General features: G+C 43.6%; 1 protein-coding gene across 5 annotated transcripts in view; it reads right to left on the bottom strand.

The window, feature by feature from the left end:
• The window catches only part of TBXAS1 (thromboxane A synthase 1), a 249,957-nt gene that overhangs the window by 160,487 nt on the left and 64,087 nt on the right, over positions 1-25,383 (bottom strand). For all 5 annotated transcript variants that reach the window (XM_075428425.1, XM_075428429.1, XM_075428427.1 and 2 more), the window contains one exon: positions 21,957-22,050. In XM_075428425.1, coding sequence (XP_075284540.1) covers positions 21,957-22,050 — 94 coding nt within the window. The remainder of the gene's footprint in view (positions 1-21,956; positions 22,051-25,383) is intronic.

Here is a 25,383-nt window from a genome sequence, read left to right as displayed (position 1 = left end):
CAGCATTGAGATTTCAGCCTGTGCAGCACACACATGAAAGGGCTTCAGAAAGGACTCATCCCCTTTCTCTTTTTTCAACAGGTTCTGCCACTGCAAGACAGATCCTTCAGCAATTTCCTCCTTGCTGCATATTCACCTGGCTAGTTCCTCACAGCAAGTAAAAATCTGCAGCAATGTCATCTTCCCTCCTTGCTGAAAATGGGTGTAGGCACGAAGCCAAAGTTTTCAGAAAGAGGCAGTAGTACCATGCATTTCGATTTTTGGGGTGTCTAACAGGAGGCATATTCAACTGATTCTTCTTAGTTGCTCAATGCCTGCAGATCTCACGGCTGCAAATGGGAACTTGAGGGACTTAAAGCTTAAGCTCAAGCTTGAAGTGACCCAGACTGCATGGAGGATGCTTCGTAACATTTCAGCTTGCTGCAGCTGGAAAACAAATCACATGATTTATGAACTTAGCTATAGTCCTTAAGGGTCACCAGATAAAGCGGTTTGAAGAGGGCCATATAGCTGGGATCCAGCAGACGCATGCTCCTGACAGTAGCTCAGAATTTGGACTCCAGAAAAGTGACTTCCAGAATGCATGAGGGTAGCCTTTGAATTTTGTAGTGTAGCGAATGCTACACAATCTACTGAGCGGTGTGGAGAGCAACGTGGTACGCTCATAAAAATCCACTGCAAGTAGGAAATGTTACCCTTGCAAGAACAGCCAAGGGAAAAAAAGGCATCTTTTGTTGCCCCTTTCTGAAAAGCATCACACATTACCTGATGGCAGTCACTTACCAAGACAGCCTGGGTTCAAACCTGTGACTTGGAAGCCAAAGACACCACGTCCCCGCCCACCCTCGCCACCCTGTAGTCAGACATGATGTTCTGTTTCACTATGATATTAATAACCATAGCATCATTGTTTGACTGCACAACTCGTATCAAGAGACACAAAAATCTATAGAGTTATTTATGGTACATAATGACAATGAATGACATTTATGGATCAGATTTTTAGTATTCAGTGGGCTTCACATGTCTTTTTTCCTTAGACCATCTGGAAAAAAATCAACTGCTAATAACCTAGTACCCAAATTTATTTTTTTCTTTTTTTTAATACAAGCTAACATTTAATTAAAGCAGGCTTGTATCAGACTGCAGGCCACTTTGAAGGAATGACCCCAGACTGTACAGCATCTCCAGTAATAATCCTAGTGAAAACACTAGGATGCCAGCAGATGAGAGGAGGAACACAGCATGAACTTCTAACCAGCCTGATTCCGAGGCATGTACATAGTTTGTTTCCTTTGATCGTTACCCTTAATGGCTGTCCTCTGTGTGTAATTTGGTTTAATTTATGTGTATGCCATTTCAGATTTTAAAAAACACATATAGCCCTTCCAAATTTATTAAAAGCAGCCTTCCTATCCTTAATAGTTATTAAGAGAGGTTAGTGTTATGTAATTAAGTTAATGCTCATTTGTAAAGGCTAATTAACTGAACACTAATTGAATCTGCATATGAAAATTTGGACAATGTGTTCTCATTACACAATTAAAAAAATTACCTGAACTAAATACCAAACAAATTGTACATTTTTGCCTTCTACCTTTTCTGGTCTTTAATAAAAACTAAACGGGCAGGTTTATTCGTATGCTCTATTAGCCCTTGTCGTCTGGAACAAGGAGCTGTCGTATCAGCGTTTGGAGAAACTGGTCCTTCCCTGAAAGACGATTGTTCTCGCCCTGTGATGAGCTCTCCCTTTTGCTCTGCACTCACCCCATGCCTTTCATTGCCTGCTTCTCCTTCTGCTGTCCGTCACTTGCCCTAGTCAGAGAGGGCAGAGGCTCTTGGGATTGAGTCATATCACCCAAAGGATCAGGTGGCATCGAGATACCACCTCAGTGGATGATGTCACCCAAAAGGATCAGATGACACAACACTATTCAGTCATGCCAATTCACCACCTCAAAGCCTGCAAGCAGCCAGCTCGAAGATACCTGGGCAGTTTTGGGGGTCACTACCCTTCCACCCCCAAAGACCACTTTCCAGTGAAGTCCTAAGGCAAAAACAGCCTCACCTCATTCTCCTCTGCCTGGGTGTGCCTGCATTACAAAAGCAAGACATGTTTTGGACCCTTTTCAGCCTTTGCTTGAGACATTTACAGCTTAAAACAGGTTTCCAAGAGGGTATTAAGAAAAGCACATCATCCTTTCTGGTATTTGCCGTCTCCCCCCATTAACCAGGTTAATGGCTGATCCTAATAGGCTGGTAACTGAAGAGTCGGCGGGAGGGAGGGGAAGCCAAGCAAGTAAATACACCATTGCGAGCCTGACCTCGATAGCATGCAAGATTTCCCAATGCATGGAACACACGCAGTCCTCAGATTTTCTCACCAATGCCACCATATGTTTTTAACATCTGAGTCGTAAGCACTAGCACTGTGCGAGTGGCATGGCCGGGCAGAGCAGCTGCAGCCGGTTAATGCTCCCTCACGCACCGCTTCTGGCCCACCAGCAACAACCTGGCAACAGCCTGCTTCACAGCCAATACCTAAAGGGTAGAGGGTCAGAGAGATGAATGGGAAACGGGATACACCATGTGTGGTCTTTCTTTGGGAAGATAAGACATCTTCCAGGTGAGGGAACAGTGGCAGGCGTACACAGACTGCAGGAAGGCACTTGGTCTCGTGGCAGGCACAGTCATCAGATCCAAAAGGATGAAGATGGGGATAAAAAAAATTGAGACAGAGTAAACATGCAAGCTGTAGGGAAATGAGCATGGACTGAGCTGAAAGAAGTACAGGCATGAAAGGAGGAAACCCACAGACTTCTCAAGGGGCAGTCCTGGGACAAAGCTTGTTCAGCGTTTTGAGGACTGACTTTGGCACAAAGAGCAGACAGACTTCAGTGAAGTACATTCACATTCTGCGTTGAAAGACAGATGCTTTCCTCGGCAGGCAGAGAGATTGAGATTGTCGTATCAGAAGAATTGGATGACCTAAAGAACTTGAACAACTGCAACATAGGAGAGTCTTTAGTTGAAAGCAAAGCTTCATGCCCTTAGAGGGACTATGTTAACCCCAAGAATTTCTGCAGCAGTAGATTATTGTTTGAAAATGACAGAGAAGGGAAAAAACTGGATGGACACATCAACCACAGGATAACGATGAACAACAAGTATGATGGAAACTACAAATGTAGAATATCTAGGAAATGCCTTCTCTGGAATGCTGCATGCACATCTGATGAGCCACATTCAAAAGGAATGAATTAAAAATGGAACGACTAGAGAAAAAGGTTACAAGGATCCTCAGGGAACGGAAGGCCTGTCTTACAAGTAGTAATTAGGAGAGTTCGTTTTAGCAAACCAAAGGTTCATTTTAGCAGACCAAAGGGAGGAGACATGCTTGCTGTCTATAAATGTACTGGGAGTAATCACCAGGGAGGGAAAAATATCTATTTAATATAAAGTCCCACATTACTAAAAGATCAAATGACTATAAACTGGCCATGGATAAATGTTGCTAGAAATTAGATGAAAGTAATTGACTATCAAAGCAGTAAGATTTTAGAACAGCCTTCCAGTCAGAATAGCAGGGGCAAGAACCTCAAGAAGGGTTTTGAGGCACAGGAGATGACAAGATGTGGCTACTCAGAAAAAATGGAGTGCAAGATGAATAACCAAGCCTATCTATGCCAGCCCCTGAAAATGATACATAGCCATTTCCAGAATAAGAGAGACTCTTCTCCAGTGGAAAAGATTTACTGTGCTCTCACACGTGCACGCTGCTTTCACACCTCTAGTTGATTCACCTTAACTTTCCAAAGCATTCCCACATAGATACAGACATTAATTTGGCATAGTGCAATGAGATTCTCGCTTTCTTTTTGTCTTTCTATTTTCATTCTCATTTCACTTTACAAACTTCATTTCCACAACATCTCTGGGATGGTAAGGGCCCATTTTCCCCAGGTGGAGAGTTGGAAGTACACAAGACTAAGCAATTTGCCAAACGCTACACAAGAAGTCAATGGCAGAGCCAGAGACAAATTGCAGGTTTCTCAGTCTTCCTTCTTGGTATCACACAAAACCGTTCCTTCTCTGCCACAAAAACACAGACAGCATATGAAATTGGAATTTCAAAAAATTCAGTCTATTTCTGAGCTTTCAGACATATCACACGCCTGATGAAAACAACCCTACATACACAGTTAACTCTAAAAAGCTTTAAAAAGAGGGAGGTTTCTTCCTCACCCAACTGTCAGCTTAGATTCAATTATTTATATCATAATACGCATAGCTACAAATGTAATTAGTCATAAAATTATCCAGACCCTTAAATTATTCCAGCTGCTCTATTTGACTCCCCAATTCTTGCAATGATGAATTCTCCAGACTGATTACACTGGCTAAAATAATATTTCTTTTTATCTATTTGGAAGTTGCCTGCCATTAGCTTAGACCTTGTTTATATCTGCTGTAGAGCTATAATTGCAACCTTACTATTTTTATTAGGACTATTGTCTAGATAACACTTAAACCTGCTAGGCCCTTATTTTACTTAATAGTAAATGTCACAAAAGACACCTATTCACGCTTCTAGGAACCTTTATCAAAAAGAGAAAACATGTCATTATGAAGACATGCACAAAGAAAAATACAATTTGTGCAATGTGTGTTCATGAAAGGCTCCATATGAGGTCTTACAGACTCACTGCCATTTCTGATCCCATGATAAACATATATTTATAATAAGTCAAGAAACCAAAAAAAGAGAAAAAGGAATAATGGATTATTTTGTTTTACTAGAGTATGTAATTTCCACTAAATCCCTTCTAAGCTGTCTCCTTTCCAAGCCAAGTGTAATTCTCTCCTACACAATCTCTTCTTGTATATAATTCCACTGGATTGCTAACCATCTTTGTTGCCATTTTGATACTACTCCATCCTCACATTACAACAGGAAAACAGAGAATTACAGTGCTCTCTATAGGAGGGACTTCATTGTGCAAGAGAAGACCACTGCAGTGTGTATTTTCACTGTGAGCTCAATGTCTCAGACGGATTAGCGTTCAGCATTCAGCACATATTACTAATGGTGAATGAATTTCACTAGTTTTCATTGCTGGCCATCCTTAAGGGAAGAAAAGCAGTAATTGCGCAATTTAAAGAAATTGAAACAACTTCTTGTAGGACAGACAGACATGCTAGCTAACTCTAAGGAAAGCAAACGTTTTGGGAGTACTCTGACAACAGTGCTGTTTTAGGGGGCAACAAATTGCCATTTGGAGAAATGAAAGTTGACTTCTTTCCCAAGAAAGGGAGACAGGGACTTTTTTTCCCCTCCAAAGAGTTTCTCCACTTCTGAAGAGTGTCCCCCTCCTTCTCAGATCCATCAACAGCAGATTCCTTCAGATTATGAAAACATCATTTCTAAGGATAAAAGATATCAACCAACCCCACTGTGCTATAGTCTCTCTTAGGTGCCACAGAGTGCAAACAGACTTTGAAATAAGTACCGGAAAAAATACACATCCATGTGCAAATCTTGCATCTTCACCTGCAGAATTAGGATGACAGATGATGCAGATTCTGGGCTATCTCATACTGCTTTAACTCGCTAGTGCCCAAGTGGATACTATTTAGACAGGTGGGTTTCAAGAAAACCTCAGCTTTAGGAAGCAACACTACTCATCCAGTGGGTGATAACATCTTGACTTCCTCAGAGACATTTCCCTTGTTTAGTGCTAGGCGTCTCTACCATTGTTTAGGAACTGATTATAAAATCATTGCCGCTTAATTATCTGCGACCATCAAGTTTGAAACTATGAAACATACTTCAAAGAACTCAAGATCATCACAAACTCCACCTGTGTTCAGCTCCCAAATTTTGATGTTTTATCGTGATGACACCGAGACACAAAACAGTACTGAAACCAAAGCACTAGGCTGCACGCAGAATACTCCATCAAGGGAACAGACCTGGAAAGAGCATTACATGTCACAGACATTAATCATGCCACTTAATGCATTACTGAAAGATACTAGGACTATTCCTGTATTTTAACATAGCTGGACAAACCCAGCTTCCTCTTGTCCAATTCCCACCTTGTATGGATGCAGGCTCTCAAGCATGAAAGGAGAAAAATGCCCTTATAGATTGTACTGGCCTCTGATGTAGAACAGAGCACGCTGCTATCTGCAGCATGGACAGGCCAGGCACAGGCATGACAGGTCCTTTTTCACTACCATCTATCACATGGCACCTCTGTAAAACCCACAAGGCTAAGGGCACACAAGTCACCTTGACACACGCAAGCCTTGAGGTGAGCCCACACATTCAGCAGGGCGCGAGCAAGCAAGTGGCTGCTGAGCTACGAGCATCCTCACCCTAGCCATGTGAGCAAACACTCTATGTGCTTCATCCTGCTCCCAGATTCTGTGCAGGACAGAGCAGTTTTATCCCTTTGGGAATAAGACAAGCTGCAGCCCCAACAGCCACATCACACCAAGCAGCTGACTCTTCACCTATTGTGAAATAGTTACTCCAACAAAATCGCCTTGTTTTCATAAGGTAAGTTACTCTTCACGTTCTGTCCTGAAGGCAAACGCTCCCAAGCCACCCGTGTGGTAGCTGGTACGATCCAAACATAGGAAGGTAGACACACTGGAAAGTCGTATCAGGCCTCCCTGGAACAAGGGATTAGGAAGAGACAGACAGAAACAAGCAGTGCCAGCCCCTGCGCGGGCTGCAGAGCGGATCACGGAGAGCAGTAGGCACTGAGACAGCGCAGAGAAACTAAACAGGAGGCTGCCGTGGAGTGACAATTTGGGACAGCTCTAGGCATCAGCGAGGCCCCTGGCCAGCACCGAGGGCGAGTACAGGGGGTGCCAAGCAGAAGCACAGTCACAGCTTCAATGGTGACAATTTCATGGCCAGAAGAGCTTGGTTTTGGAGGTGGGGACTGAATTGGCTCGTGTCAGCCATTCATTTCTGTTTCTAGATCATCACTCAGGGCTGGATTCAGAAGCAGCACCTTGTCAATCCATCTGGGCTTTTTTTGTTTGTTTTTAAATGAACGATGCTACACACCTGCAAATACCAGATATCTTACAGATGAACTGACGTGTTTAGCTGCCCTTTCATAACTGCATTCATCTGCACCCAGAAAAGGAGAGAGGCTTGGCACCCTTACGCAGTACAACAGCTACACAAAACTAGATGCTTTGGCACAAGGCACGGAGTTGAGAGCAACCACTGCTGCTCCCTCTCCCTGTGAATTAACCACATTCCTCAAGGATTGGGCCACTGGCAGAAAGTAACCACTGCCTGGGACAGAAAACAACTGATCCATCACACCCTCCCCAGAAAGTAACAACCTGCAGGGACTGCAGAGCTAAAAAAATGGCAGGGGACAACAGCACAATTAAGTTTCTTATGAAAACATCTCAAATGGAAAACTGTGAGTGCTTGCACTGCACTGCATTTCTTATGCGCATGGCACCAAAGTGCCACCACCTACAGAGCTGAAGGTCTGCACATTCCTGGCTCCAAGACGGTCACATACTGTAAACAGTATTACCAAAGCAGGGGCTTTCTCCTGAGAGTCCTCAAAGAAAAGGGGCCTCCTGTCTGGCAAACAGTAAGAAATCAAACTATGGGCCATTCGAAGGACAAATTCCATCTGGAAAAAAAGAACCAAAATAATATGATGCATTGTTAAGAAGTGGTGCTGACAATTTAACCTGACACCAGCATTTGTCCCTGGTTTGTCCCCCAGGACAAGAGCTGGAGAACACGGCAACCCCTCATGCCCTGGGAAGTAAAGCGGCATCCCACCACGCCACTGGGGGTAGCGGGGCACCCTGCGAAAGCCATGGAGCATCTCCTGCTGGTGCTGGATCTGGCAGCAGCCTACTCTGCTGCCTGATCCCTTAAACCCAGCCCCTGCACAACAGGTACATCAGGAAACAGTAGCACAACCAGAAGGTGAATGGACTCTCGATCTGCGGTCCCCAAGGGCTTTCACAGAGACAGGAGAGTTCAGGGGCTGCTTAAACCTCAGGGATTAAACTGGCGATTTTTGACCACTCTAAAACCTTGGCCTCTCCATCACAGACTTAGGTCTACACTTCTTTTTAACTCAAGATCAAATTAATGAGGTTGACCTGGAAGCAAAAATAAAAGCAAGACCCAGATGAAGAGTGTATACGTCTATTCCTCTGACTCTCCAGATAAAATTTCAAGCTAAAAATGTTATACACATACACCTCTACTTAGAGGTAAGCATATATACACATTTATTCACGACAACCTCAGTTTTTTTCATATGACAATGCAGGATGCACAAGAAAATCAGGTCCTCCAAAATACAGGCCGGTATCTCAGCTCCTGTATAACAGGTCATTTCTAGAGGATGACAGATGGAATTCAATTAAAGGAACAGCTTTGAAGCACTGTCTTTAGAGCAGAGTTCCTCTCTCCTCCAGATTCTTAATACAGTAGCTGGACATACAGTTTTGTTACATGTCAAAATCTTTGTGCCTTGTAAAGCAAGGCGCAGGATAAAGAACCTGCCTCTTTTTACAGTAGGCAGTTGTCAGAGGAGGTGGGAGAAAACAAACCACATAGAAAACAATTGTCAATTTGTGGTCTTGACCATTTAAAAATGGATCCCAAAATAGTCTGCTAAATTGTTTCACCCAGAGCAAAATTACCCATGAATACATATGCATGCACACAAAAACAGCATCTCTTGACGCAGTGCTGATGGTGACTGCAGTCAAGGAAGAAGCGTTATTGCATTCCACATTGTGAAAAGACCACAATGCAGTAATTATTCTGAAAGGTTTTCACAAAGCACAATTATTAAGCTAACATTATCCCGTTATTGTTTGTTGCTATGGAGATAATATAATCAATATATTTTCTGGATTGATTTTTTTAATACTACTAGCACATTGCACAATATAGCAAGATTTAACTCAAGGCATTAACTGATTTTAGTTTATGATTGGCAAAGTCTTGAGGCAATAGATTGCAATCCATCTCATGCCTATTATTCTATCAAGACACTTTATGTCAAAATCTCTGCTGCAAAAGCAAGTTCTCCATGCTGAAAATGAGAAAAAGGGTAACAAATTTCTCTGAAGAGAGGCAATCTTTTAAGCAAGAATTTAACACTTACTCCTATTTTTCCCTAAGCCAAACAAAAATTACCAGACTGACTACAAAAGTAGTAGAAAAGCAAGTTCTGTTTGACCTCTTGACTTATGGTGCTTATTTATTCCAGTGGGGATGTGTTGAGGCATCATCCTCCTCCTCCATGTAATATAAACTTCTCCTTCAGCAACGGGAGGCTCCGAGAAGGCGGCAGCGACTGCGGCGCTGAGCTAGAGCCCACCGGATGCGAATGCAGTTCGCAGCCTTGCCACCACCTCCTTCTGCGCAAGCTCAGAGGGGTCCCTCGGTAGCTGCTCCCCTGCCCAGCAAAGACAGCGGGCACTTCATCTCCGTGGGGGAGAAACAAAACTGTTACAGCCACAGCCCTTGGTTTCCCTGCCCACAACACTGTGAGAACACTTCCTTTCTTCCAGGTCTGTCTCTGCAGATGACAAGCTTTTGGCAAATGAAGTGACTGCTCCTGTGTTAGGACAGTGGTAAGTCGGCGCAAGCCTGAGTCTCAGATCTTTGCAACACGGTAATACCATATATTAAGAGGCTTCAATTCTGACACTGTCGTTTCAGCCTGTTACCTCTCCTAGGAAGAGATGGGCTTATCATTATGCAAGGTCTCAAAGCCTTTTAACATATATTTGCTGTAAGTGTCCATATAAGGTTTTCCTCTCCCATACGGCCATACTGCGGTAAACTGCCTTCATTTCAGTCCCAGAGGTGACCATACTTTGTCAGCGTGGTTTATGTTCAGGCCAAAATTTGTAAGTGCAGCATGCTAGACTTTGCATAACTAAATAAAAGGAGTTATAGCAACGTTTGAAAGGAGCAGCGCCTGCTAACTCCTGTGAGAAGTACGCTTTTACTGCTAACTCCTGATTATGCTTTTAGGTGCCACAGTGTGGCTTTAGCTGCCTTGGGTTAGACACCAGTATACAATTTTGGCCACAGAGTGTACAACTGCTTGCAACAATATGGTGATTAATAATTCCACATTATCAGAGCAATTCCACCTTCTCCCTTCCCCAAAGGCACCAGATTGGGTGGTCTTGTCTTTCTACGTGAAGCGGGCTGGGGCCCAGTAAGGTAACTTTTGGACTGGCTGGAGGGGATCCATCATGACTGATCATTCACAGATTGAATACGCTGCCTATGCAACACATCTGGCCCTTCTGGCCCAGGGGATAAGTAATAGCGTTAGGAATGCACATTCACAGCCCACCCCCTGTGAGACCGCTGCGCTGCCACTAACCCAAGCTGAGCTAGGGCTGGTTTATAACCCGCCTCCGTCCTCCTTGCTCTGCATGGCACGGATCGTTCTCTTCCATCACATTTCTCGGCGAGGCCACTTTTACCAAAATGGCTCTGAACTGCTATCTGGGCCTGTGCCACAGTGTATATATAATACAGCCATGTACATAGGGTTGCTTGCCTTCCCACCTTGTTTGCTTTTATGTTATTTTATAAACATTTTTGTCCTGAACAGGGCTTAGACAAGTAGGTACGACACTTATTCCAACAGGCTACTGTCACATGTGCTGCCTTAAAGGACACCATCTGCTAGTTCATCAGCACAGTAAAGCATTGCTTAATGCACACCACTGTTTCAAATATGAAGAAAAACTTCATTTGTTTCAAACCACTGACTGCACGCTGTCCACCACAATACCTTATCATGCGACAGCCCAGAAATTCTGTAAAAATAAAAACCCATTTAGCTGCAGTCAGTCAGTAGATATCAATTTTGGTAACAAGAATGATATAATTACATTCCAAAGCAATTGGTTTCAATAACAGACAGACAGCACCTCCGGTAAATTGGCTACAGGCTTGAATTTACCACTCTCATTCATACCTTGCCTGCCAGCAAGACCTCCTCCATTTCAGTGCTAGAGGACTAAGATACTACTTCGCAAAAGTAAAGTAATCAGAGTCCTGCTGCAAAGGTTGAGGCTAATCACACTTTGCTTAGTTACATTCTGTAATTGCTGTGTATCTTCTTCTAGCCAAAGATTACAATTTTTTTGTTTTTAAATTAATCAAGCCTCAAAGGTACCTGAAAAAAAAAAAATTATCATTACTCCACAATGCAGGGACTGAACTTTGCTGCTGAAGGTCGAGCTCACACGTAGTAGAGAGCTGTGCAGCGGCAAGAGGCATGGCAGAGAGGCATCTGAAAAGGGGGAATCCTGCATCTGCACAGCAGGACTTCTCCTGGAGCTCAGCTTTGCCAGCCCGGCTGTCCCTGGCCAGTACATTGACCCAGACTGCTACAGGAAGATACTGGGGTCCTACAGCCTCACATTTCTGATTTTTCCTCACATACACAACATAGCTCGGGTGGGAACAGAGAAAAGACAACACTGCCATAGGTGCAAATGCCTCTCACAAACCTCCTCTCTCTCCCAAATATAATTTAACCAGAAGCAGTTTGTCCATGATTCTGTGAAAAGGTGAATTCAAGACGGGAGACTGGAGGGTAAGCCGGCACTGCACGCTGCAGAGCTCCCTGTGCCGGCTGCGCAGCAGCGCTGTGCTCCGGGAGACGGGAGCTGTTCAAATGTTTTGACAGAACATGCCGATTCCTCGGGAATGTTTTTATTCTAGTCGATGTGCCAATTCTGCACAGATTTCCAGTGGAAAGAGGCAGACAGTCTGGGTCTGATGAAATAAAACTACTTCACTCCGAAGAAAAAGTTGCATTTTCAGACTATTTTTGCTCAATTCATGATTGCATTTGGATTAGTCCGTTTGTTGGATTGTTTTTAATTCTACCTGGAAACTCTGTTTGCTAGCAGGCTCTAAAGACAGGCCAAAAGGCACCAAAACACTAGAAAATTAAACTCAAGCAAAAGACCTCAGAGGACTTTTGAGATACAGGTTTGTACGTAAACAGTGTGCCGAGATACACAGGGAAACCCCTAAAAAAACTTCACAGTAAATTCACAATGCCCTAACTAGAGCTGCTTAGTCTGGTTCTGCGAGCGCCCAGACACCGCCATTTTTGCATTTGCGGTTGTCTTTCAAAGGCTTTCTTTTTTCCTTTTGCCTTAGGGAGTTATTTATAGGGCTATTATAATTTGAGGTCTGGTCTTCTCGTGGCAGGTCCTCCATCCAGGAAATGAAATAGCATTAGAAAATGAAATCTCATGTTTATGAGGTCTTCGAGATGGCTCCCAGGGGGATTGGGGGGGGAAAACAAAAAAGGTAGTGAAAAATATAAACACAAATATAACTACAAGATACTTGCATGGTCCCTAATTCTATCTGTCATGAACTATATGAGACTCTTTATTAAAATAGAGACCTCTGGTATAAGGTCACCAGCTGTAGCTTTTTTCCCCAAAGCTCTCCCATCTCCCTCTCGGCATGTGATAAAGCGCCTTCTCCGCTCCACCTTGGCTGCAAGGTGCTTCTGTCCAAGACTCTCCTCAGACCGGGAACACAAACAACGATAACTCAATGGCCACCCTTCCTCCATCTGCCTTGCCACGCTCTTTTCACAACACATTATATGTTGCAGAGTATTAACAGATCAAGGTAGATTTGTTTACCCCTTTGCAAGCCATAACCTTTGCAAAAATCATGTATCAATCAGCAATTTCTTATTCATATCTCTCTGTACTTCTCTCCTAGACTACTTTCTAGAGCCACGAGGTGCCTCATCCTATCCAGGGCTTATCACTGCTGTCTCCTCTCAATAGATAGACACAAAAGCAAATAGAGGCAAATCAGTGAAGACTTTGGGGTTCTCTATCCCCTTTTTCTGCATCTCCAAAGGGAGACTTCCCTCTAGCCCCTGCTCTTGCCATGTATCTTTTTGCCTTTTCTTGAGTGGAACATAACCACCGTGTTCAAAGTCCCACTCAACTTCCCAGAGAATACTTAAATTCTTCATCACATGTGACTGCTTATGGCTCCTGCAGCCCAGCGTTCACTAATCCTACCTGAATCACCCCTAGGATCATGTTACCTATGAAAAGTTAGCAGCTTCGTATACTCCAAGAATTGAAAAAAAGCCATCAGATATAATGCACAAAAGCTACAAAAGGTAGTTAATAAATAAAGACTAACCTGCAATTATTTTCATGTTTGTTTCTTGCATAGTTTATTATGCAAATACTTATCTGAGAATTTTTAAACATATATCTAGGTTTCAATTTCTTTTTCTCTTGTTTATAATTTTCATTTTTCTTGTCACACAATAAAATAAAAATCACCAATATGCAGCAAGTTGTTTTTTCTACCTGAATATTTAAAAGTGCCCCAGTGCAACTGTCCAAAGGACATTTCACTCTTCCCTCTGCCTTATTAGAAATTATCTAAAATTCACAGAATATTTAAAAATTGCAAAACGGAACCAGGAAAAAAGGTTAATAGCAAAGAAACAAAATGAAAAGTTAGATTACAAGGACAACCCAAGACTGTATCATCCACTTCATTGCATGGTGAAAACAAAAACAAAAACCAGTAATTTGAAATACATGTTTTTAAAGCACAGAGGTTTGTTTAGACTTCGTGTTGAATTTTTTTTCTTTTCTTTTTAAAAACACACACACACACACACCCCCAAACCAAAGGAAAAAAAAAGCAAGCCAGTGAAACAAACCCGATTTGAATCCAACTCTGGTTGTTTCTGGTTTCACATTATTGCCTACACTTAGACATGTGCTGAGGCCTCTAAGGATGTGGAGAATTAGATTAACTTTTGAACTTTACACCTCTCCGACAACACTGGTCCTTCCTTACACTGCCATGTCTTTCTAGGCAACTTGCATTTCTGGATCAAATTGCACACATACTTCTTCAAAAAAGAGCACTCAAGAAAATAACTTTTCATTTATTTCTTACAAATTAAGAGAAACCCGCGTGTGCAACAGCTGCTTCACGCCTGTCCCACGTCCGCAGCTACCAAAGCCCTTGGAGCCCTGACCCAGTGCCCATTCCACAAACCCACCCTGCCCTTCCCAGCACTGCATCCACTTGACTACGGGCCCTGACCAAGACCCAATTTCACACTCGCCCCCTCTTAGGAAAACGTTATATTTCATCTCTACGTCCTGCCCGGGAAGGAGAGGAAGGGGGGAGAACCCAGTGGTCACAAGCCTTACACCCACATAAAGCTGCCAGGAGGTGATGCCACAAAAAGGGGCACCATAGACAGCCAGAAGACGGCACACAATGAATACCAGGGATTTAATGGCACGCGTTTGAACAGGCAGTTCTCCAAAGCCTTCTATTACTCATTTTAATATAAAGCCTTGCAGAAACCGAGCCCGGCTAGCTGCAGCGGATCAGATCCGCAGCAGCTGAACCTTCCCGCTCTCAGAAGGGGCGGGGGAAGCATCTTGTCTGCCACCCTTTCAGGATGACTTGCCGTACAGAAGGCCAGCTTCTTGTTTGAAGAGATATGTCATGCTGTAAACATTTCTAGTGGAGCTTGGGTTAGCAGCACTTGTAAGAAAACCCTAATGAAAATAAATTGTTATGTATTTACCCATATGCTGAGGAACATATGGCTAATGCATTTAGACACTGCTAATGAAGTTAAGACTCAGCTAAATGTGTTGGCTCATGGATAACAACTGTTCTCAACAACCAATCTGAGCCTGCTATAATTTTAGCATTACAACTGATACCTGGCCATTATTATACATACTGATCCTGCTGACACAGAAGAACTGGTTTTCTGAATATGGATTTCTGCACATTGCAATAAGGTGGTGAGCGGCATATGATGCCACTGAACTTCAGACCTACAGGTAACGTGAGCAAATTACAACTTAATTTAAAACAACAGAGATTGGTCTTATTCATTGTAGCCCTGAGTCTATATTTTCTTTTTTGATTTCAAGGAATAAAAGATTTTATTTAGTCCAATCTCATTCTCTCCAGACCAGTCCCACACTGATGAGACTACAGCCAAAATTGAACAGATGACAATCACACCTGAGAAATACTTCTGCTGTATGTGTAGAAGCCCATGTTTACTACAACAGCTACAGGAGTCCTCCTACTCTGCCATCTCACTTCTGTGCTGCTATTCAAGGTGAAGGTCCCTACTTCTTGTGGGAATCCTACTCCTTCTGCACAATGACATGGATCCTGGAGTCCAAGGTAATTCCAGTTTAAGTGATTACACTGAATCTATCTGTATGCTACAACCATTGTAACTATTCATTATCTTTACTCTCTTAACCCAGCTGCTGCGTAGCATAGCTGTTTTGTGTTCACTGTTGCTACATGTCATAACAGAGATGGCTTTAATTTAGCATACATGCTGCTTAAAGAGCGGGCCACATAGCAACTTCCAGAGGGTTATGTTCTGAGCACACAAATATAGTCTCCAAAAGGCACAACACACAGCAAACTTCCCCTACACCACTCTCAGAGGCCAGGTGTCATTTATAATGTAGAGTTCTGCTCTGATGGATTTTGGGTTGCCATTTCTCAGCTGACCCCAAAAAGCCATCAAAAAGCAACGGTTTTGGTCAAGGATGGACTGGTACAGCACAGAAGTGTCCTTCAGCACTGTTATCTTGGGGACCCACCTTACTCGGACACCTGCGTTTATAAACCAGAACTCAGGTCTGGCAGTGATTCACAGCCCCCCTTGCTCTGTGACTATTGCCAAATCATTTAATTTCCTTCCAGCCTTCAAGCAGCCCAGACCATCAAAGACAGCAGCGATACCAGCCTCCCCAAACCTACCAGAGAAAGTCCCTAGAGAAGTTGCTTCAAGTGTTTGACCATAATCTGATGAAAAAGCAGACCTATTCCAGAACACCATCTATGCCATTTTGCAGGTGGGTAAAGAGAGGCCCAAGGTGAAGCAAAAGAAAGATTTGCTTACCCAGAAAATAAGAAAGCTTTGCCCCAGTCAGACTTGCCCAAAATCAGATTGAGAGTCTGGGGAAAGCCAGAAGCGTGTTCAAACAGTGTCTCTTCTCACTTGGTGTGCTGTCATGGAGAACATCATCCCCTTTCCACTCAACAGATAACACCTTTCACACACATCTAGCATTTGCCTCAGCCATCTGTCTTCACTTCGTGCAGTGTTTAATAAAGAAAGTATGCCAAAACGAACCACCAAGAAATGGCATAAAGAATACCAAAACCATGACGTTGCTCATCAACAAAGTCTGAATCTCCTTCTAGGGGCAACTGCCAAGGTCTACAAGAAACACTTACCCAGCCCTGCACAGGAAATCGATGTGAGGGCTGCTCTAGGCAGAAGCCACGCAGTCAACACGCCATTCCCTGGAACACAGAAGGGACCTGTGTTTTCCTTCAAAGGAAAAACAGTACTGTCCAAAAGAGCAAAAGCATCTGCCATGACCACTACCACCTTCATCACTCGGGTCACCATTACTCACCAGCAAAGCAGCAATGATTCGTCCCCCTTTTCCTGTCACGTAAAACCTGCCAGTTGCTTTGCGTGTCCTGCTACTGTATCATGCTTCCATAAACACTATTTAAAGCTGACATCACATTCAGGGGTACCTCGCAAACGTCGAGTGCAAAAGCGCCGAGGGCGCTGTGCCTCTATGGCGGGGTTTCTGAGGCGTACGCACTGCACCCCCAAAAGCGGGCTCACCCCGCTGAGATCCCACAAGCTCAGGGAGCAGCCAGGCTGAGCCGCAGCACAGCTCTGCCCAACGCCCTTCTGAGAAACCGGAGGTTCAGGTCTCGCTGAAGGGTCCAAACAGCATTTAGTCAAGTAGGAGACAGCTAACCGCGGTGCCTTGATTTCCAGCGCTAGGTTCCCACAAACCGACGCTGCACCGACTTTGTCAGGGTATCTGACAGCGCTAACGTCTGATCAAAGGCGGTAGCACAGAGCTTCAGCTGAAACTAGGAAAATCACGTATTTGAAGGGGAGAGACTGGCTTTACAGACGTATGAATATACGCATAAAAACACTTCTAACCCCAGGTTTTGTCATGTTGCAGGCTGTGACACAGCTGGGTTTAGATCCTCACTACATGTATTCGTGTCACATGAAATGAACACACGCGCAGGCCTCCGAGTCGAGGCAGGTTTCCCAGTATGTAGGAGAAGACCCGAGGCACCCCACGAGGTCCGTCCGGGCCGTCAGCAGCCCACGGTGAACGCACACAGCCAGCTGTGGGAGATAAAGCCCACGGCCACCCTTTCTGGTTCCACAGATAGCTATCAAGCAGCAAAACACACGCTCCCTATCCCATTCCTCTCTTGTTTATCTGCACGAAGTGACATAAAACCATATGCAGGCTTTCGCTGTCAGTGTAAGCCATATTATTCTTGTAATTAAATCCAGGTCCACAGCCTGTCTGAGAGCTCCTCTTCTTCCCTTCCCTCTTCCCCCCCAGCTTAGTTCCCTCACCCTTTGCCTCTCTCCAGCCTTGTTTGGGTTTACATGCTGTGTCATTAAATTCCAGAACAGTAAACACTGCAGCTTCTCTCTCTAAGCACTGACACGCTGCTTTCTAGGCTGAAAATTAGACATGGGGTTAATCTCATTCCTACAAGGACTCTGCCTTTTATTTTTCTTTACCTCCAACTCAAAGGATGCTTTTGGCAGATGTGCAGTGGAGAAAGATCATGTTTGCTTTCTGCTTCCTCCCTGCACTCCCCCCTTCTCCACTCAGACCCATCAGCCATAAAACAGCAAAGCCCAGCCAGATCCCACACTGAAAGCAAGACAAAGCACCCACACAGCCCCACGGCCATTCAGCAGAAACGGGCCGCTCCAGGGTAGCCCGGGATCTACAAGTAGGCCAGACAGAAATAACCAGAGTAAACAAAGAGTATCCTGTCCAGGCAGAGAGGGGCTACAGAGAGTGATGTCTTTCATTAAAATGCAAGGCAGGGATGGAAGCACACAGCCAGTCAAAAGCATCACTGGAGCTTGCCAGGAGGAACAGGAGGAAAGCAGCACATCATCACGCCACTGTTAGAACCCAAAGCACATCACCCAGCTGCGCATCCCGCCTTCCGAGTGCCACACCAAGGCAGCCAGCGACACCCCCCAGCCACCACCCCAAAACCCCAGGGACGCCGGCCCCCAGGCTGCAGCAGCACAGCGCTGCTCTCCGGAAGGCTGAGCGGGGAGCAGTGCACGCAGGTACCGTACCAGGCGACCAGAGCAGTGCAAATGTCAGAGCCAATGACATTTAAAAACAGCGCAGCTGCCTTTTTAGAAAAGGGATGGGAAAGGGGTAGAAAAGCACAGCACGGCCATAGCAACAGGTCAAGTGTTTGCCGCAGTTCTTCGGGAGGAAGGGTAATGCGGCGCGTGTGCCGCCTTGGTTTTTCAGAGCATTTGCCACATAATAAAATCATTAGCCTGGGAATTAATAGGTGATATTTGTTTAATTTTTTCCTGCAACGTGCTGCTCCGAAGCCTACGCAGATCCATGTGTGAAAGTCCATGCCATGTATACCCTTATATTCCCCGTTAACGTGGTGATCGCAAACAAACCTCGTGTTTTTCTATAGACTGGTAGGAAAAAATGCAGTATGTGGAGAGGTGGGGGAGAAGTCAGGAACTACTAGCAAAACAGCAGTCTGTCTGCTGCAAGTCTGCTCGGTTATTTTTTTTTTTAAATAGCCTAATCATATTTGCTATTACATCAGACTCACCCACCACAAATTGTTCTCATGCAAGGGAAGAATTTTTAATCTAATATCTTGGACTCGGATAATTTCCGAGCTGCAGAACTGCAACAATTTTCTATCTTCTCATTTTTGAGATAAGCAGATTCACTTGGATACGTTTTCGTTTCAGGGTGCGATTACTTCCCTTTATTGTGCTTGAGAAAGAAGGGGTGACTTACAGTAGAATAACTTTGTTTTCCCCAGGTCAGCTCTTGAGTCTGCTTCTCTGTGATGGAGACAGGTCTTTCCTGTTGCGCTTCCCTTAGCCTCTTACCTTTCCCTACTTCCTCCTCCTCTCTCAAAGACGCTATCTTACAGCAACTCTTATTTTCCTCAAAGAAAACGTACGTCCAAGAAATCCCCGAAACTACTCTTTCCAGAAAAATCTCAGGAAGAAAACATTTTCTTCTTTAAAATACATTTGAAAGTTTTTAATAAACTCCACAACCCAGCACTACTGGTCAAATCCTGCTTGCATTGTTTATTTGTTTTCAGGCACTCTGACAGAATAATAATCATAATTAAAAGGCCTAATGCTGATACAGCAGGGCAAAACAGGAACTTCCATTCGCTTCAGCAGGACTCATTTACAGCCAAGTAAGGGAGAATACAAGCAAATCCCTGAATTTATGCCATTGCAAATTGAAAAAACTGCTTACTCCTGCAATTTTGTTCAGAACTTTTGATATTTGATGTTTTTTCTTAAATCCCCAGGTCCTAGATTTACTCGATTATGTCAAAGGGACTCCCTCTCCTCCTCTATTTTTACCTTAAGTTTTTAGCAATCATATTCCAAGAGGAAAGCCTGAAACAATGAGATGAGGACACTCTTTGGACTGGAAGGCTGCATATGTTGAAGGGTTTTGATTTTTCTTTCTCTTCTAGATCTCGTTGTTGTACAGGGCTTTTCATCCTGTGTTGATTTGCAGACCAAATTTGACACTGGCAGTGTATAAATTACACACATGCAGATTCCTGTATGGTGCACAACAACTCTTTCCTCTTGGCCATCATTCACGAACACCTCCGAAATAAGTGGTTCATGGGCTGACAACCAGTACTCCGATGATTTAGCGGGAGCATGGCTTGTGCATTTTCCCTGCACAGCGTTGGCAATACCAAGACAGAGCTGGCCTATTTAAAAGGGAGACTGTCGAAAAAGCCAGTGCAGTGAAAAGACATGGTTGCATAAATATGCAAGTGCAAGAACTTCTTAACATTATAGATGTAGTGACAGATCAGCCTTTTGCTACTTCCTCAAAAAAAAAAAAAGAAAAGAAAAAAAAAGAGTAACCCCAGCCCCCAACAAGATGCTCCTCGTGCACAGCTGTGCCCCTCGCAGCTAAGCGCCGAAAACCATCCCCATCCCTAGGAAGGCGACAGGCAGCCTCTGGTTCTCCCCGGCTGGGAAAGCGAAAGTGGAAGCTGTCCTCTACTGACCGGAGCGAGGGCGCTTGCGTCCCTGAAAACGTTCTCGTGGAGAACAGCCTGCAGCATAAAAGCAGCCCTTCTATTACCGGCGTGTTATGGGCACTGTTTCTAAGAAAGCAGCCACAGGAGCAGATCCAGAAAACACTGCAAAATATATGAGGGAAGAAAGAAAAATGACAAAGAGCCTGGACTTCTCCCTGCCTGTTCCTACCGGCAGTGATAGGACGGCGAAATGTTGTAGTGCTGGGCGTATAGGCTGGTGGGGCTTGTGGTTTTGCATCACTGAATCCTGATTAAAAACCCTGCCCGGAATTATTATTTTTTGGTACTCCAAGATACAATTTCACAACTACCTTTTCTTTTTTTTTTTTTTTTCCCTAGAAGTCAGTAAAATCAAGTTTATCTTTTCTTCATTAGCCTGCTTTAAGTGAATTTAATGAATGTAACTCTGGCAATGAAATTTGCCTAACAGATCATAGATAACAGTTCACAAAAACTTTCCACTGGTACAGGGCAAGACTATCTACAACATCTCAGAATAAGTTACTCTCCGGGCACCTTTTCCTACAGCAAGTGTTAGCAGGTGGCTCATGATAACTGGATTTTGTCACCAAGCAGTTACAGAACAAGTAGCTTCATCCAGCTGAATTTAAACCAGAGAAGTGAGGATGAACTGGCCTGTATTCCACACCACCAGCATCCCCTCTATGTTAAAGTCACCCTGTCAATTCCAGTTCAAATTAATCAAGAGCGGATCAAGTCTGCCTTTTATGCTATTTTCTAATGAAATCAGATGTACATGTAAAACTAGTATTTAAATAGGTTTTATCTAATAATGAGTCAGATATTGACAGAACAATCACCATGAAGACCAAGGTAAGAGGCACTATATTCTCATTAATAATTCAAATCTCAGCATGGATATTGATGACCGTGCACTTAAAAGGGGAAATTGGGCAGCAGCTGGAGTTAGCCCAGATTTCCTGAAAAGTTGTTGGACTGCAATAGAGATGCACTACAGAGATTTTACTGTAAGATCCAACCAGAGAAACGGCAGCTCCTCATTATTAAGAGACCTTGGACCCTCAGAAGCATTACTGAAATCGAGCAAGGAACAAAAAAAAGAACAGAGTTAGCAGACTAAGGAGATGGGTGAGAAAAATAAGGGAATGAAATCTGGAGGCAGAATCCCAATATTTCCCCTCCCTCCCCGCCTCCTCCCAGTCCAGGATGGCAATACTGGGGGCACAGAGCAACTGCGTTCAGTGGTACCTAATTCCAGTTACTGCTTAGGAGCAAGCAACTTTACAAGTTTTAAAATAAATGCGTACAATCAGCAAAAGCACAAACAAACAGAAAGGTCATGGGAGCCAAAACCACTCAGAACAAACCAGTTCGGGCTAGTTAACATAATCTGCTCTCTTCACATAACTAAGTTTGTTTCACTGAGGGCATGAACTTTCTTGGAAAAGCTCAAGTAATTAACTGCAGGAGCTTAGACATTTTCTTTCCCTCAAGTTTACTTTACCCTGAAATTAAAGCTGCTTGCACACAACTGCTTCTACCAATTCACTCAAAAAAAAGAGTTTTGCTTGTTCTTTCCAGAGGTAGATGCTTGAAGAGATGGTACCACTGAAGCGTAGGATTCCCTTCAATTCCTCCTATCTCCTGTCCACTCTTCCCATCCCTTTGGATAGATACAAAGAAAACCCTATCTTACCTCACGGAAAAAGAGCAGGTTTCCAATGAAAGGAAGAGGTGGAGGGTGTCGGATCCCTACTTTGCTTAGTTTGGAGAATGCCGCTGTGGAGTACCTGGAAAAAAGAAGATAGTAAGTTAATTCTGGATCTTATCATGATAGGACTTACCATAGCAATTAGTTCAGATGGCCTCCCTGGATTCAGAGAGGGAGAAGATACTTTCTATGTTGGCCCAAAAGAACTGCCAATGTGGTGACATTGCTCAGCAGCTCCTCAGGTCACAGCAGTAAATCGCAATACACTGGTGCTTCACAGAGGGCAACAGAACGAAGGGACTCAAACACTGCAAACTGAGCAGTGGAAACAGAGAGCTGCTCCTCTTCCCACAGAGGGCAAATCAGAAGTGACTCTCCAAAGCTACGTGAGGTTACAGACAAGATAAAACAGGCATTCAGGGTTTGACTACTGTGGCACAGCTGGGAAAGGAACAAGACAGATCTTCAGATTATTATTTTCTTCTTCTTCCATCACCGCTACCTATACAGATCACAGAACAAGAATTCAAACTAGTATCAGTTGTGCATGAGCCAAGACACTGTCAGTATGTTCAAGTCAAGCCCAGTATTTGGGCCGGATATGCTGATTAAGTGATTTTAAAGCTGCCAGTCAGCAAATTAAACAAATATAAAAAACACAGGGAAACAAACTCCAGACTGAAAAGCTTCACCCATCCGTTGCTTCAGATGAAACTGTGGCATGTTGACAGGGACAATACTGGAAAAAAATAGAAAAAACAACCACCCAGCCCCAAAGTCTTTTTTTTCCCCCTCCCCTCCCCCTTTCTTAATACAAACAATGGATTTAAGTCAGTCAAGTTCAATTAGCAAAACCCGAAAGAGCCCGAGCTAGCAGCAGCAGCTTTGATTAGCCAAAGACACGATAACACTGAATACTATCACCCTGAATGCTGTCACCAAGAGGACCAGGGCATAAGATCCTTAAGATTAATAAAGGCTGTATCTAGAGCACCCTAACTCAGAGCAATAGCATAATTTTAGAGCTCTCGCCCTGCATGACAGTTCTGTGTCCAGGGCAGTTTTGGCACAGACAACCACACTTTTTTGAGAAGAAACTGAACTTAAAGCTCTGCTCCAATCCTTCACCTCTTACCAGGGCAAGTCTGAACTAATAAGCAGTCCTTCAGCTTTGAACCCCAAGGACAGTGAGACTGATTAGTCCTGGGGACCAAATCAAATCTAGCCCAAAATAAAAACTGTGAAGTGCATATAGCGTAGGGGTCACAAAATCAACACTTTATAGCCCATTGAGCCTGCAAGTCATCCGAATGACATAACCGAGAGCCAGCAGAAGCAGTGCCCTCAGACCGCGACAGGCTGACCCCCTCTTAATCCCAGTGTACAGCCTTGTTGACTCTGAAGACTAGGCTAACCCACTGCTCTGACTAGGACCTCTCCTCTTTCAGGTCCAGCGATCGACTTATGCCTCATTCAGTATGAGCTACGTGATGCAGGCAGGAATATTCCGGTTTAACCTGACAGGCAAGAAGTGCAAAATTCCTAGGGGTCAGAGAAAAAAAAAAAAAAAAAAAAAGTTGGTGTCAGAAAATGGGCCTTTCCTCCAGATGGAGAGAAAGAAAATATGACACGACGAAATGAAATATATAAAATTTAGATTTTTGAATTTCACATGACCAGCAAAGCAGAATGGGACTTAAGTACTGAGTTAGCAGCTTTTTGTACTTCCATTTTCTGAGAAGGTTTCCTGCAGCACAGTATCTATTCTCTTCATGGGTTTTATTGTGTGAAGATATTTTACAAAAATCATAATCAGAAGACAGATTTGATCATTTTTAAATAGCAACAGTGTTCTTTTTATGGGGCAATGCAAACCTTCACAAACACAACCCCCCTCAATAGCAATGATGTGTCCTCAGTCTATGCAAGGGCACTATTTCAGTATGACAAGGTAACAGGGAACAAAGCTACAGAAGTTGACATTTATTACATATTTTATACATATTATTGACTTCGTGGCTACTTAAGCACTTTAAAAAAATTGTAAGAGTTTTTACGTATTGAAAAAGCCAGTGCTTTTTGGGGAAAAAAGTGTTTTAACTTCAAAATGACAAACAGCCTACGTGATACATTTTCTTCCCAAAAGTGAGGATTTTTTGCTGTTTGAAATCTTCCTGAAGTGTCCGTGTGTCACAGCAAAATCCTCATCTTCTGTATGTAAACAGTGGAAAAGATGAAAATCTCTCTCAATGGAAACCCATCAATTTTGTAGCATCTTATCCGTGATGTTTTCGCTGTAAAATACATGGCAGATCACAAAATACCGGACTAGGCTACAGTTAACTGCCAATTTCACTGTAGACTGGACACTCTACAAACACCTCATCTTCACGTACTGCAGAAGTGAAACGTGACTGTAACAGAGCCTTACGCTACACTAAACAATGTGATCACCAAATATTTAGAAAGGACCAGAACTAATAAGTGCAGTGCACCCAGAATCACAAGACAAGAAACACCCAGATTCTGAAGACTATTTACGCTTAGATCAGCAGTTCATCTTTGTCAGCTTCTCAACATTACTGGCAGCTCCATACAGCCAAGGATTTGCTTTCCTTTTCCCCCTCCCAACGTGGTTTTCTCTGATGCTTTTTATTCAGTTACATTTGAAGTAGGTTTTCAAAAGGTAAGGAAACACAATCTACAATGAGATGGGAAACAGAAGCGCTGTAGTCAAGCTACACACTGAAATGCAACAACAAAAGGGTAGGGCCAGCGGGAGAAAAAAAAAAAAGTCTCATCAATAAACATATCTAGCTTTACCCTACGATTTTACAGTATTTCTAGTATAGTTGAAATATCTGCAGTTTCGCAGAAAATAAAACAATATGCAAGTGCTTAAAGACTTATGGTGCTGCATGCACAAAAGAAGGAAGATCTAACATTGCACTGGTAACCTTGACTTTGACCATTTCTAATGCAATAACTTACATTCTGCAACCTTAAATATCATTTTAAGAACTTATTTTCCTACCTCTGTAATATTTCAGCTCATTCCCACCATTTTGGGTGGGGGAGAGAGAGGAAGGAGTGACTTGGGGGCTTCTTTTTTAAAAGAATATAAAAATCATCCTGTGTAACACATAACGAAGATCAGCAACACATGCATCTGGTGGCTTCGTGGCCCAAACCTTTGCCTTTTCAGCCAGAAGCAACCAATAACTCAAACAGGCTAATTCATGCTATTCGCCTACTCAGCACACCCTTGGCCAGTAACTCACCGAGCTGCGTGCGAAGCGCAGCGGCAAAACGGTGGCCGGGTTTTGCTGCTGCGGAGGGGAGGTGGGCTGGAAGCTGAAAGAGTACAGAAGAGGCAGAGTTGCCTCGTCTGGAGAAGCCGTACATGTAATTC

Source organism: Opisthocomus hoazin, chromosome 8 (genome assembly GCF_030867145.1).
Source record: "Opisthocomus hoazin isolate bOpiHoa1 chromosome 8, bOpiHoa1.hap1, whole genome shotgun sequence".
NCBI lineage: Eukaryota > Metazoa > Chordata > Aves > Opisthocomiformes > Opisthocomidae > Opisthocomus > Opisthocomus hoazin.
Note: the sequence above shows the minus strand (reverse complement) of the source record. Positions and strands in the feature narration are given on the sequence as shown.